This window comes from Hyperolius riggenbachi, chromosome 4 (genome assembly GCF_040937935.1).
Source record: "Hyperolius riggenbachi isolate aHypRig1 chromosome 4, aHypRig1.pri, whole genome shotgun sequence".
Classification (NCBI taxonomy): Eukaryota; Metazoa; Chordata; class Amphibia; order Anura; family Hyperoliidae; genus Hyperolius; species Hyperolius riggenbachi.
Genome location: NC_090649.1, coordinates 95,389,815 through 95,405,114, shown reverse-complemented (window position 1 = coordinate 95,405,114; position 15,300 = coordinate 95,389,815). Strand labels below are relative to the sequence as shown.

The following is a 15,300-nucleotide window of genomic DNA, read 5'->3' as shown; positions in this document are numbered from 1 at the left end:
GAATATCAGTCTGCAGAGTCCAGATTATACAGCCATAGAAGTAAAGATGAGCGATAATATAGGTATCCTGGTCCTGCTGCTTAAGTTGTTTTGTAGATGCAAAAGATAATCTAGTAATTAAGTAGCTATAACAGTAATATGAGATAAAGTAGAACAAATAAACATAAAGGTCATAATATAGGGAATGAGTCACAATGGTTCAAGCCAGATTAATTCAAGAGTCTTTATATGGTTGAGGGTAATAATTATTACAAGGGCCTATCACGTCTCCTAACCATTTTTTTACATACAGTTGTATCGTTTGGGATTGCTGAGAGAATACTTTATAGATACTCGCCCATTATGGGGGATTGTGGTCTGTAGTGGTGTATACCCATGGGTCCCAAACCCTATGGAAGTTAATTTCTGTATCTCTAAGTTTAGCAGTCATCTGCTCCATGGTTTTAGTCCATGTTATTTTGTTTTTAATTTCGGAAATAGTAGGTGGGGCTATGTTTTTCCATGCTGTAGCTATTGCGAGCCTTGTGGCTGTTAGAATGTGGGTTATGAGCCTGGAGGTATGTCGGTTAACATTTAGAGGGGGTTTACCCAATATCATTAATAAGGGGTCCATGGGGATTGCAGTACCAGTGATGCAGAAGATTAAGTCTTGAACCTGTTGCCAAAGGGGTAGGATCAGTGGGCAGTGCCAGAAAATGTGTTCTAGGGTTCCTCTCTCACCACACCCTCTCCAGCATAAATCAGAGGTGCCCGGGTAAATTTTTGCAAGTATAGAGGGAGTTAGGTACCATCTGTAGAGGATTTTATAAATATTTTCTTTAATTTGTACACACATTGAGGAATGTTTTGCATTCTCCCAAATATCTTCCCAGTCTTCTAGAGGAATAGGTGTAGATAATGCTTTTTCCCATTTTTGCATATAAGGGTGGGAGGGAATTGCTGTGCCTGATTTATTATGGAGCGTGTTATATATTTGCGATATAAGATTTTTCTGGTGTCCTCTATGTAGGCAGATGGTTTCAAAGAGGGTTTGTGAATAGTTATGAGTGGGTTTACAGGCCCTGGATTGGTGCTGGAGGTAGTGAGTGATTTGGTTAAATTCCAATAAGGTTTGGGAGTTGAATTGTATCTTATCTTCCAATGTGGGTCTAGTCAATAGCTTCCTGGTCTTCGGGTCTGTCCAGTCAGAAAGGTTGAAGTAGCCTAGATTAAACCATTTTGTCATAAAGGTTTTTGAAGTACCTGGGGGGAAAGATGGATTACCTAAAATTGGAAGGAGTGGTGAAGGACTGGATTTTAGATGAGCTGCATGGGCAATGGATTTCCAAATACGTACTGTGAAGGTAATAGTGGGGAGGAGTTCAGATAGGGTCAATTTTGGGGGGATGTCTGACCATATAAGTGAGGCCAGTGATAGGGGGAGTAGACTAATGGCTTCTAGAAGGCCCCACTTAGTAAATACTTTGAAGTTAGTCCATTCCTTTATTTGTCTAAGGTGTGAAGCTAAGTAATAATATTTAATATGTGGGAGACTGAGTCCACCCATCTCCCTTGGAGAGAGAAGAACTGATTTAAGGACCCTGGGGCGCTGATGGTTCCATACAAATTTGAGAAATTCTGATTGTAGTCTTTTTAGTTGAGCTGAGGGCACCTGGACAGGTAAGGTTTCAAAAAGGTATAAAAGGCGTGGTAGAATATTCATTTTTAATGAGTATAGCCGGCCTAGCCATGAAATTTTATAGGCGGTCCACTTGTGAAGATCTTGAAGGATTTTTTGAAAAAGGGAAGGAAAGTTCTGTTTGTATAGTGTAGAGTATGAGGGAGTGATGTATACACCTAGATATTTGAGAGCTTGGGTTTTCCATTTGTAAGGATATGAAGCTTTTAGAGTACATTTACCTACAAAATTTGCATAAACCTGCATCATGCAGAATTATTGCATCTCATTGGCCATCCCTATTAGAGACCCAACTACACATCAGGCTTTATTCTCACAGCAGAGATGTCGTTATACATAAAAGATTTATGTGTGCACATCATATATACGGGTAGGAGAGGCGGGGCAGTGGAAATACCCCAGGTGCGATCAGGCCACCCGCTTTCTGCTTGGCTGCTCCCAAGTGCCACTAGGAAATACAAGAAAAAAGGAGGGGGGCTCTGAGCCTTCAAGACACAATATAACATGGAATTCCAGGACAGGTCTCACTAATTGCATGTTATATTGTGTCTTGAAGGCTCAGAGCCCCCCTCCTTTTTTCATCATATATACAGTCACAATCAGATATATATCTGCCTTTAAAAATATGGTAACTGCTTTACTGCTGCAGCACAAAATTCTTTTTTTATTAGTTTATTTAATTGTTGTGTACTAAGCACAGCTTGTATAGCGAAATAGAACATTTTATCATATTTTCACTTTTAATTACAGTTTAAATGTATTAGGAGTCGGTGCTCCCCCCCCCCCCAACTCTGACTCCAGGTTCCCAAACATTTATCTGACTCCTCGACTCCACAGCCTTGTCCTGATGAAGGTATCCCCTTCCATCACAAACAACAGGAAGTGAGGAAAATCTGTCCAGCAATGAAATGATAGCAGTAAAATACTTATACAATAGGAAAGTGGTAGGGTTAATGCAGGGCTGTGGAGTCTGAGTCATGGAGTCGAAACAATTTTGGGTGCCTGGAGTCGGAGTCGCGAAAAAATGCACCGACTCCGACTTCTAATGAATTTAAACTGTAATTAAAATAGAAAATATGATAAAATGTTCTATTTCTCAGATAATAGTCATCATAAATAATTTATACATACAGTAATAGATGTGCTTAGTCCACAAAAATGCAATAAACCAATCAAAAAAATAGTTACTTGTGCTGCAGTCCCGGTATTTTTAAAGTCAGATATATATATCTGATTGTGACTGTGTATATGATGTGTACACAGGAATCTCTTATATATGTTACAGCCAGAACCCAAAGTTTGGCCACTTCTAGTTCTGGCCGGCCACTTCGGGTTCTGGCCGGCCAATGCGCGAAGTGGCCGCTGCGCTGCGGCCAATGTTAGAAATGGAATGATTCCTCTGAGGGTAATGTATCTTCTGGCCGCAGCGCAGCGGCCAAACGTATAACAACTTAGTGAATTTATTGCAATTCAGCCGGCGGCAATGTAACAATTCATTTCTAACATTGGCCGCAGCGCAGCGGCCACTTCGCGCATTGGCCGGCCAGAACCCGAAGTGGCCGGCCAGAACTAGAAGTGGCCAAACTTCGGGTTCTGGCCGTAACCTATATACTAAACAACATCTATGCTGTAAGAATAAAGCCTGATTTGTAGCTGTGTCACTAATAGAGATGGTCAATGAGATGGAAATAATTCTGCGCTGATGTTGATTTATGCAAATGTATGCAGTCACTTTGCTCATTAAATAAAAAAATGTGATATGTTAAAATTTGGTTTGGTGACTACGAATTAAAGGGTACCTGAGACGGATGAAAAGAAAAGTTTTATACATACCTGAGGCTTCTTCCAGCCCCCTTCAGGCTAATCAGTCCCTCGCTGTCCTCCTCTGCCACCTGGATCTTCTGCTAGGAGTCCCAGTAATTCAGCCAGTCAACGCAGTCCGGCCGCGTGCCGCTCCCACAGTAATAGTGCTGCGCAGGTGTAGTATGCTCCCGGCGGCGGAGTGTGTGCATGCGCACAACGCCTGACAGGCTCAAGTACCTGGACCCATAGCAGAAGATCCAGGTTGCAGAGGAGGACAGCAAGGGACTAATTAGCTTAAAGGAGGCTGGAGGAAGCCCCAGGTATGTATAAAACTTTAATTTCATCTCAGGTTTACTTTGTTACACAGTAGTACTATACTATACATATGCACTCTCCACAGAGCTGCAGGGAATCCACTGAGAATGTTGTGCACATTGAACACAAAAGGTGTTTTTTTTAAATCACCCATAAACCTGGTTCAGATTGTACATGAAGAATGTGTAATAGAGGAAGAATCACCTCATTCTCCTGCAGAGTACCTGCACATCACTCTTACATGTAGCCACACTTACATTGCCTAGTGCCTGATAGATGTTCCTGTCTGTACCTTCTACAAGTACTCTTACCAAGGACTAGTTTTAGTCTATGACAAAGTATTAGAAGCAGAAGATCAGCTAAATAGCCAGGTAACTGGTATTGTTTAAAAGGGAATAAATATGGCAGCCTCCATATATCCCTCTCACTTCAGTAGTCTTTTAAAATTCCTAAGCGTTGGCAGTTAAGAGATGCATTTTATGTTACATACTTTCAATCAACAAGATTGTAATATGCAAATTAGAGGAGTCAGAGGAATCCTAAACTGAGGAGTCGAGTCTGTGGATTTTTGTACCGACTCCACAGCCCTGGGTTAATGTAGCAGTAAGCAAAATAAACAGAAGTGACTACTAGTCACAAACTGCTCTGCCAGTGAAACTGGACCAATCCTTAAAGAGGAACTTTAACCCAGGATTGTACTTCATCCTAATCAGTAGCTGATACCCCTTTCTCATGAGAAATATTTACATTTTCTCAAATACTTCTTCAGGGACATCTGTGTGGCTGATATCGAGTTGAAACCCCTCCCATAGTGTGATGAGAGAGAGAGAGAGAGAGAGAGAGAGAGAGTGAGTGTGAGAGAGAGAGTGTGAGAGAGAGAGTGTGAGAGAGTGAGAGTGAGTGAGTGAGTGAGTGTGTGTGTGTCCGGAAAGAAGGACACCTATTGTTGTCCGTCGCCCTGGTAACCAGACTTCGGCTTTTGCCAGCTTCCCATAAGGGGTCCTTTCCGGGCAGCGCATAAACATACAGCCATACGGCGGTGTCCTGCGCTGTACGGCTGCTGCGCTGTGGCTGCCCTGAGCACAGTAACTGCACGATAGTGCACTTAGAAGTTTGAAAGAGCTTAGCTGAGCTGACCAGATGAAAACCAACGGCAGCTCAAGCAGGAGTTACAGGAGCCCCTACTACATAATGGATTAGCCCAGTCGGCGTCAGAAAGGTAAATCTGCCGTCGTGACAACCTGGCTATCAGTGGGTATTAGCAGTGAGGAAATACCTTTTGATCAGTCTTCATACTCCTCAGTAACATTGCTTTACTAACAGATATTTATGTTAAAGAGACTTAAAATAAGAAGATTAGCAATAGTGCCCCTTTAACTTCCCACCTTGCAATGTATTGAGTTATTTTTTCACCCCATTACTAGCTTTCGGTAAAGTTCCTCTTTAATAAAATGTCACACCAGAAGACTACTACGCCGCCCCCTTGGACAACACAGTATCCCCTTCAGGCTGGTGGCCATGGCTTGATTTCCCATGATAATTTCAACTTGTATTGTACTACCAAGTGTTTTGGTAATTTTTCTTATTACTTTTTGTACTTTAAGTGCACCTAACACAAACGGTGTGAAAAAAAAAAAAAAAAAACCCTCAGGTCCCTGACAGCAGCTAAGTTTAGTTTTCCACCGACTAGCCAGTCGATGGCCACTGAACTTGCGCAGTACTTGGAATTCTCATACTGTGCAGGGCACTCCCGGTCGAGGACGCATGCAGCCCAGGCCGCGCAGACGGAGTGGCCATTAACTGGCTAGTTGGTGGAAAACAAAACTTAGCTGCTGCAGGGGACCAGAGGATCGTTGAGTGACGCTGCAGGCACAGGATGGCTGCAGGGGGCTGGTAGAAGCCCCAAGTAAGGGACACTTTTTTCCTGTTTGGTTTAGGTTTCCTTTAGGGCCCGTTTCCACTTGTGCGGTGCGAATTCGTCACGGAAAACGCATATGTTAGTAAGTATGCGAATTTAACCATGTCTCAGCCTATCACTTGCTATGTCTTGTTTGTAAACACTGCATAAAAATGGCAATTTCAAGCCAGGATTGCAGAAGGGAGTGGCAGAAACAGCACAGAGGGGCCCAGGAGAACATAATGAATAGAATGGTATGCTTTTTATTGTAAATAAATTAAGATGAATTTTCATTCACATATATTGAGTAATTATTGTACTGTGAGTCAAGTTAACTGATCTTTCCCTTAAAGAGAACCCGAGGTGGGTTCTAAGAATCCAATTAGCATACAGAGGCTGGCTCTGCATACAATGACCAGCCTCTGTTGCTATACTGTTTGTCCCCAGCCCCCCTCTGGGCTCTGCTGTCCCCCATAAATCAATCGCCGTGCTGGCATCACGCAGCGTTACCAGCCGGCTGTTTACATGTGAAGTGTCAGTCTACCGCTTCCCCGCATCCTCCATAGCGCCGGCAGACTGACACTTCACATGTAAACAGCCGTCGCCAGCACGGCGATTGATTTATGGGGCCTAGTAGAGTGCAGGGGGGAGACTGTATAGCAACAGAGGCTGGGTATTATATGCAGACCCAGCCTCTGTATGCTAATTGGATTCTTAGAACCCACCTCGGGTTCTCTTTAAAACTTCATTTTAAAGGTCCAAAATGTTACCTTTGAAAAGAAACATACAACACTGTAATGTGGAATGATTTGTGCTTTATTATATACCACTGGGAGGCCAACATTAGCGTGTCGACCACAAAAGCGTGGATTGTGTTACAAGTATGATACCTCGTTCCTTTCGTCCACATCTTTGCCTTTATCCAGCAGAGTTTTCAGAGCAGCAATGTTCCCCTCTTCCACATAAGACAGAAGGTTTTGTGTACCCAGGCCAGCCATGGTGTCGGTCTATAGAGTCTATCGTCACAGATACCTGGAAGAAATAAACAATGGATAATCTCGTAATAAGGCCAAAGCAAGAAAAAGAAGCAAGATGTAAACCTTAGGGCCCGTTTCCACTATAGCGTTGCGGAATCGCCGGCGAATCACCGCAGGCAAATAGCATGCGGGTGCGATTCCGCATGCGTTTTTGCCGCGATTTCGCATGCGATTTCGCATAGGTAAGGCTGTATGCGAATTTAACCATGTCACTGCCTGTGTAAATTAACATTAATACCTATGCGAAATCGCATGCGAATTCGCGGCAAAAAACGCATGGGGAAAACGCATGCGATTTCCCTATTAAATACATTGCGTGCGATTCGCCTGCATTCCACACGCAAGCGAATTCTGAGGGCCCTACCATGCAGATTTTTTCTGCACAGAAAAACGTGCGGGGAAACGCATAAGTGGAAACAGTCCCATCCACTTGTACTGACTGTGCGAATCCGCATGCGGGCAACGCATGCGGATTCGCGATAGTGGAAACGGGCCCTTACATTAACTGTCTTGGGGTAAGGGGAGACCCTATCATGTCAGATTAACTGTCCTTTCCGGGCATGTCCCCTCATGCTTGACGACATAAATGATTCTGATTCTGATTCTGGAGGGGATAAGGTGCCCTGTCATGTAACAACTGTCCTGGGAAACAGGGCTGTGGAGTCGGAGTAATTTTGGGTACCCGGAGTCAGAGGTATCATAAACTGAGGAGTCGAGTCAGATGATTTTTGTACCAAATCCACAGCCCTGGTAAGTATTAGACTAAGAAGTTGGAGTCCAGGAGTCTGAGCTATTTTGGGTACCTGGAGTCAGGGTCGTTTGATATTTGTACCGACTCTACAGCCTTGTTGGGAAGGAGGGAAGAGTCATGTCAGGAGTAATGTGTCATGTCACAATAACTGTCCTGGGGGAAAGGGAGAGGGGGCCCTGCCTGTCATGTCACATTAACTGTCCTGGGGGAAAGGGAGAGGGCCCTGCCTGTCATGTCACATTAAATGACCACCATCACAAAAAAGTAGGCAGTTAAAATCTGTCCAGCTCCTCAGTGTTTTGTTTTCACCAGCAGTTTTAACTGCCAAAATAGTAAGATACCAGCCAGCCTCCTTAATCACTTGCACACTATTTTGTCAGTTAGACTTTGCAACTGCTGTTCAGGATTTGCTGTTGAAAACAAAAAAAAAACCCATGAGGAGATGGACTGGTCCAAAACCTGTCACTTCTGTCAGATTTTAACTGCCTCCTTTTTTTTCTTGATAGTGGATCTTTTAAAATGTCCTGGGGGGGGGGTCAGGGAGCCCTGCCTGTTATGTCACATTAACTGTCCTGGAGGCGAAAGGGGGCCCTGTCATGTCACATTAACTGTCCTGAGGGGGAGGGGAGAGGGGGGCCCTGTCATATCACATTAACTGTCCTGGGGGGAGGGGAGAGAGGGCCCAGTCATGTCACATTAACTGGTTTGGAGGGGAGAGGGGGCCCTGCCTGACATGTCACATTAACTGTCCGGAGAAGGGGGGGGGGGGTTGCCGACAATCTGCCATTAAAACTTCAGTATTTACTGTAGTTTAAATTGCCGTGTTGGCACTTTGCGATAGACAAGTGGCTTTTGGATTGCAGTTTTGGCACTCTGTCTCCCAAAGGTTCGCCACCACTGGTATAGTAGATGAAAATACCAACATAAGTATCCCACCTGCCTATGTTACATTTCTCTCGGATCGATTCTGCTTAGAGGGAGATCTGTCGGCTGCCCATACACCACAGGCCGATTCCTGATCAATTTCAGTGTGAAATCTCTCGGGAATCGGACAATTCTGCTGCGTCTGCAGCATGCGCCGCTTTACCACTGTGCCCTAGTGTATAAATGCACATGTGTGCCTTTATACATTACCTGTCCTATGTCACGGTGCCTGCGTCTTACCAATCTGCCGTTCTTCCACAGCTGAGTCAACGCCACCGGTGTGGCATGTGACGCCACACCCCGGCGTGCTATGGGGCAGTGCGTATGGGGCTAATGGAAAAGCGGCGGATTCGGGCAACGGAATGGCAATGTATAAATGCACATAGCACACGCATACATTTATACACTGGGGTCACAGCATCAGGGGTTTCATCGCCAGGGCTGTGGAGTCGGTACAAAAATCTTCCGATTCCGACTCTTCAGTTTATGAAACCACGACTCCGACTCCAGGTACCCAAAATTGCTCCAACTCCTTGACTCAAACTTCTTAGTCTAATTTTTACAAAGGCTATGGATTTGGTTCAAAAATCACCAGACTCCGACTCCTCACTTTATTTAAACCACCCACTCTGACTCCAGGTACCCAAAATCGCTCCGACTCCACAGCCTTGTTCGTCGCACATCCTGTTATAGCTCACAATTACCGCCACACACTCAATTGAGCAAGTTGGCCCTACATCTCGTAGCATGTCCAACTAATTCATGCAACCAACTCCGGCCCGAAATTGGTCACATTGTCGATTGGGCATGCACTTGGTGGTACCGATTTCCATTCAATTTGATTATAATAATCGAATTAGATGATCGATCGGCCACCAAGTCACCTGATGTATGGCCACTTTAAGTGAGGCCAAAGTACAATCACCAATAACTAAATGCAATTCTGTTATGCTCAACACAGACATACAATACTGTTGGACTTTTTTTTTTCTTAAGAAAAAAAAAAAATCTAAATTTGAATTTTTCTCTATTTGCCGCGATAGCATCTTGACGCTGTTTAGACAATTCTTACAGACTTTAATATTGTATCATTTAATGTAATGTTTTGCAAAATGTAAGGGTAAAAAAAACGGCTATTTCACACTGCTCAGAAGAAAGATGTCGATTTACAAAAACACAAGATTTCAGTCTTGAATGCGTGTCAGGGAACTAATGCATTTTTCCTTTTAATAATAGCACTTCAATAGACTGATGAAATGGTTGCCATGGAAACAGTAATCCTACAAGAGAAATCCATTACAGGCACATTGGTGTACAGCCATCCCCACTGTGAGCTGAGGTCATCTGCTGTTATCTACAAGCACACAGCAGGGGTCCTGAATGAGCAATACACTCCTCATATACAAGTGTGGTTTCACCTGCAAAACTGGGAATAGCCATAAAGGCTTTCTTCACACGGTTTACAATGAGATAGTCTGAGTGACTAAACAGTCCTCCCCAACCGCCTAATCAATCTTTCAATATTTACTCGCTATTGGAGCAATATTTGAGCTGGAGTCTAACCAAACACTGCTCGATAAGACAGGTCTGATAAGCGATCGCTGTGTCAATCACACATAAGTGTTCAATTGCTGTTTAACCTTTTTCTTTTCTTTAACACAATCTATGCAGTGACAAATAACTAAATTGTATAGGTTATTCTAGACAGGCCCAGAGCAAGATTAATACAAGTAGTGGAGTGCATTGAGTGCAAGTCATCAGGTCAGGCAAATAAGTCTGTCGTCAAAGTTACCGTCAATCACAGGAAAGTAGCAGTGGTGTATAGCTTTCCAATAGCGTACGCGATGGCATAATCATAGACAAAACTAGACACTTAGTGCTTGTTCACACCTAGGGCATTTTCGCTATTTTTTAAGCGCCGGTGATTTGCAAAATCACCCTGAAAGCACTTGTGCAATGATCCTCTATGAGAGAGTTCACATCTGAGCGGTTCGTTTCTGATCCGCTCGGCAAAGCGCTGCCTGTACCATTTTTAGGGCGATTTTGCTACAATGGAGGGTATAGGAAAAGCGCAGAACGCTCACAAAATCGCTTTGTGCAGAGATTGCGTTTGCGATGAATAAATACATATTTATTCTTTTCCAGGTCAAAGAGTTCACAGGAAGTGAAAAAACAAATCTCTCTGCAAAAGAGCTGTACACAAAATAGAAGCGTGCAGCTAAGCGCCGGGAGGACAAAAAATAAATAAATAAATAAAAAATCAATGGCTTCAGCGATTTCGATTGTAGATGTGAACAGAGTCTAAGGCTCAACACACACCATACAATCTTGGTTGTTCAATCTTACCACTTTCATGTAGTATAAGAGCTTATCCAATCAATCATTCAAGGTATTTTCAATCTGTTGGCCCTTATACTACATAGAATTGGTAAATCTGTACAACCAAGACTGTATGGTGTGTGTTGAGCTTTAGTCAGAAGCCTCCGGATAGTGCAGAGGTTTCCCAGATCACAGCCCACCTTTGCAGCTCTGGGTCCTTGTAAGAGCTAGGTTTAATAACTCTAAAGCCCAATCTACACGATACGATTCTTTGTGCGATGCAATTACGATTCTATTTATGATCCGATTAAATCCGACATGTCCGATCAGGATTCGATTCAATTCGATTTGCCATTGCAAAACAATGGCATTTCGATTTGAATGGAATCGAATACCGATCGGACATGTTGGATTTAATCAGATCGTAAATAGAATCGTAATCGCATCGCACAAAGAATCGTATCGTGTAGATGGGGCTTTAAGCTACTATATGTACCCATGCTGTGATCTTTCAAGAGATTTTTACCACGACAGATGATTTTTGCAGACAAGTGATCATTTCTGTGATTTTTGCCTTGTGGTTACATGTGCACAATTAAGCGAATAACGCTTTGTGATGCGATGTGATTACGATCATCACGGCGGATCAAATACTTAAGATCCCCGGTGACTCCCGCGCATGCCGCAGTGCCCTGATCGTTTGAACGCTCGTTCACGCAAGTCATGTGCCATCGCGCATTCGCATAGGAGATCATTTTTAATCATCTCTTTTAATGGGAACCTGAGACAAGGGGATTGTGCGGACCGGCCCAGACTGAAGGACAGCGAAGGAGCAATCAGCCTGGAGGGGGCTGGAGAAAGCCCCATGTATGTATATTATTTTTTAATATCCTCCCCCCGTCTCAGGTACACGTTAAAGGGAAACAAAACAAGATTTTAACTTACTTGGGGCTCGTACTGCGCCCACCACATCCTCCTGATCCCCTCCGGCCAGCAGAAGTGACCCCCGCAAAGCTGGCCGGTCACTGCCAGTCGGAGGCTTCTGTGCATGTGCAGCCCCAAGAACACAGATTGCATTCCCGCTGCCGGGAGCGTTCTGCTCATGCGCAGTAGCGATTTCTGCATACTGCACATTAACAGAACTCCCCCTGCAACGGGAGCGCAATCAGAGCGTGCGCGGCTTGACGCTGCGCATGCGCAGTTGCCACCGACTGCCCAGCTTCGCAGGGGTCACCGATGCTGGCCAGAGGGGGTGAGGAGGATGTGGTGCATACGAGAGAAATCACTGCCGGGAGACTTGGGCACAGGATACAGCCAATATAAGGCTTATCTTGCTGCTGCACAAGTCCCAGCGGTGTTAATTACTATTCCCCCTCCAGGTCCATGTGGATGGTGGGGAATGATGTATTTCGGCTTACAGCTATTGCTGGCAGCTGAATTACAGTGTTTTAAAAGTAACTACAGCTCCGTCTTCTGACGGCGCCAAAGTTACTCAGTGTGCCCCACTATAGCCGTAATTCCTATTACAGTCTATGCAGTGTTCTCCCCAGGCTCTTTTAGCCGGGTGCTCCACCCGGCTAATTTTGGTGACCACCCGGCTGTCATCCGCTCTCGTCCTCATCCTCCTCCTATGCTGTAAGCAGAGTTGCAACGGCCCTACATTCCCCCAGCCGTGCCCCACCCGGCTACTTTTTCATGCCACCCGGCTGGAAACCATTTGTGGGGAGAACACTGCTATGGTGGCGCCAGGTACGCCCAAACCTCTTGTGCTGGATTCCTAGTGTTCGGATGTGGTGGGCGCAATATGAGCCCCAGGTAAGTTCAAATATTTTTTAGTTTCCCTTTAAAGTGTACCTCGGACAGAGGGGATCAGGCGGACATTGTGGGCACAGTACGAGTCCAGGGGGCTGTAAGAGGCCCCAAGTAAGTTAAAATCTTGTTTTTTTCACATTAGCACCATATGCAGTACCATAACACGCATGTTAACCCAGTAATGCTAGTCATGCTAATAGGTTAATGCCAGTGCCTCCCACCCGAATAGGCCAAAAATGCAGTGCACTCTCTGCACTCGGTCACTTTACTGGAGTTTAGTGCATCAGGCCCCTTGAGTCCTACACAGAGGCGTACAAGAGGAATTGGCGCAGGAGACTTAGGCGCAGGATACAGCTGGTATGGCTTATCCTGCTGCTGCACAAGTTCCCGATTGTGTTAAATACTATTCCCCCTCCAGGCCGCCATGGATAGTGGGGAATGAAGTTACTCCCTGTGCGTCGTTATAGCCGTAATTCCAATTACGTCCTATGGTGGCGCCGGCTGCGCCCAAGTCTCCTGCACTGGATTCGGCGTGTTTGCCCTTGTGTCCTATACAGAGGAGATAGATTCTAATGTACACCTATCGGCTTTGTTGTCACAGACCTACAAAGCTGTGGAGACATCCTTAAAGTGGATCTGAGATGAACTTTTACTCATTGCAGAATTGTGTTCCTTTCCTATTGTTTATAGGGCATTCCTCCAGCCAAATACTTTTTTGTTTTTGTTTTAATACTCGAATTCCCTATAAACTAAACAAGCCACGCCCACGGGTTTTCAGAGAGCCAAAGCACTTTCAGACAGTAGCAAGGGCTCATGGGAGTCTGGGCAGGAGGAGGGGGAGGTGTTACTAGCCATTCATTTCAGAGGCAGAGGGGAGGAGGGAGATTAGGGTTTTTTTGCTCAAGTTGCAGATAAGCCTGCCTCTGTGTAATGTTTACAAACAACATGGCTGCTGTTGTATCACAGGAAGAAATAATTATATTCTATTAAAAAAGAATCTGTATTGTTAAAATCACACAAAAGTAAACATACCAGTGTGTTAGGGGACATCTATTACCCTCTGTCAAAATTTCGCCGCTCCCGCCGCATTAAAAGTAGTCAAAAACAGTTTTAAAAAGTTTGTTTGTAAACAAACAAAATGGCCACCAAAACAGGAAGTAGGTTGATGTACAGTATGTCCACACATAGAAAATACATCCATACACAATCAGGCTGTATACAGCCTTCCTTTTGAATCTCAAGAGCTCATTTGTGTGTTTCTTTCCCCCTGCAGCTCACTGAAGAGTTACAAGCTGATTGTTTGTTTCTTCTTGCAGACAGCTCTGCCCCGTTGTCTGTGCTGGATACACACCATGCGTTTCCGTGTTCGATGCGTCCGTCGATACGCGTCGATTCGATTATTTCCGACATGTCCGATTCAAGCTTCGATGGATCGTTAGGTCGATTTGCCATACTTTACATGGCAATCGACCTAAAAATCATCGAAATTCGTTCGGAAATGCTCAGAAATAATCGAATCGGCGCTATCGGCGGACGCATTCGACGCGGAAACTCATGGTGTGTATCCAGCATAATTCTGCAGTATGTGATTCATCAGTATGTGAACAGAGGATTTATCCAGCTTGTAAAAGATAAGAGAGCAGAGAAAAGCTGGCTAATGTAAATAACACACACAAGGGAGTGTGCATAGAGGGGGCATGCACAGCAGATCACACTGAAGAGTTGGCAGCCTTCCAGACACAGGACGACAAGTCCGACAGGGGAAAGACAAGCTGATTTATTACAGAGATGGTGATAGTAGAAAGTGCTGCAGTAAGGCAGAGCACATTATAATAGGTTTAGGAACCTGTAGGATGGTAGAAAACACAATGACATTTTTGTTACAGAGTCCCTTTAAAGCTGTTAGCAGCTAGATTTGCTGTGTAAACTTTAGATAAGATATATAGACAAGTTACTTGTTCTAGTTAGTTTTCATCTCGTATCCGCTTTAAGACGTCATACTAATAAATTGGGTTTTATTAAAAATAGTCCTTCGTTCATAATAACCTGCAGCAACCTGAAGCTGCCACTTACGTTGGTCATTGGAACACAACAGGCCTGTCTAACTTTCCACACAATCATGAGCAGATTTCACAATCCCACTGGAAGGGAGTATAAAAAAACAAGTCAAAGTTTATAGTCACCACTTAATAGGTCAGCCATCACTTTATTTCCACAACAACTCAGCTGTTGATAGCAATTAGATGACAAATGACCTGAAACTGTGCCAGACAGGTGACAGGAAATCTGTACAGCTAAAAAATGAATGACACCGACTTCAGCCAGAAGCAGGGCTCGCTACCGTCTAAGTCATGCCACCCCTGCATGGTAATTACTATTGCTCTGAGGAAAAGTACCACATAACATTATGGATGGTGTCTGATAGGCTGCCTCAACAGCCCAACAAATCAATTTTATTACGATGGCACCAGCCTATTTCCTATAGAATCGTCAGCGGAGTGCCCCCAGTCATATTGCCGCATCAAGTTACAAAATCATCCACAGTGGCAGCTGAAAGTCAACCCTGCAGGAAGTGTAGTCCTGAGTCAATTGGTGCCTCCCTCTAGTCCTGCTGCTAGGTCGGGTAAGAACACACTTGTCCATAGCACATTCAATGCTATGGCAAGTTTTAGGTTTTTAAAAGTACCGTATATACTCTCAAGCAAGCCGAATTTTTGACCCCCCAAAAGTGGGCCAAAAGTTGGGGGGTCGGCTTGCTTGCGAG

At 44.4% G+C, this 15,300-nt stretch overlaps 1 protein-coding gene across 5 annotated transcripts in view; it reads right to left on the bottom strand.

The window, feature by feature from the left end:
• The window catches only part of KIDINS220 (kinase D interacting substrate 220), a 204,143-nt gene that overhangs the window by 171,201 nt on the left and 17,642 nt on the right, over positions 1-15,300 (bottom strand). For all 5 annotated transcript variants that reach the window (XM_068280330.1, XM_068280331.1, XM_068280333.1 and 2 more), the window contains exon 2: positions 6,584-6,725. In XM_068280330.1, the coding sequence (XP_068136431.1) occupies positions 6,584-6,691 (108 nt within the window). In that variant the 5' untranslated portion in view covers positions 6,692-6,725. The remainder of the gene's footprint in view (positions 1-6,583; positions 6,726-15,300) is intronic.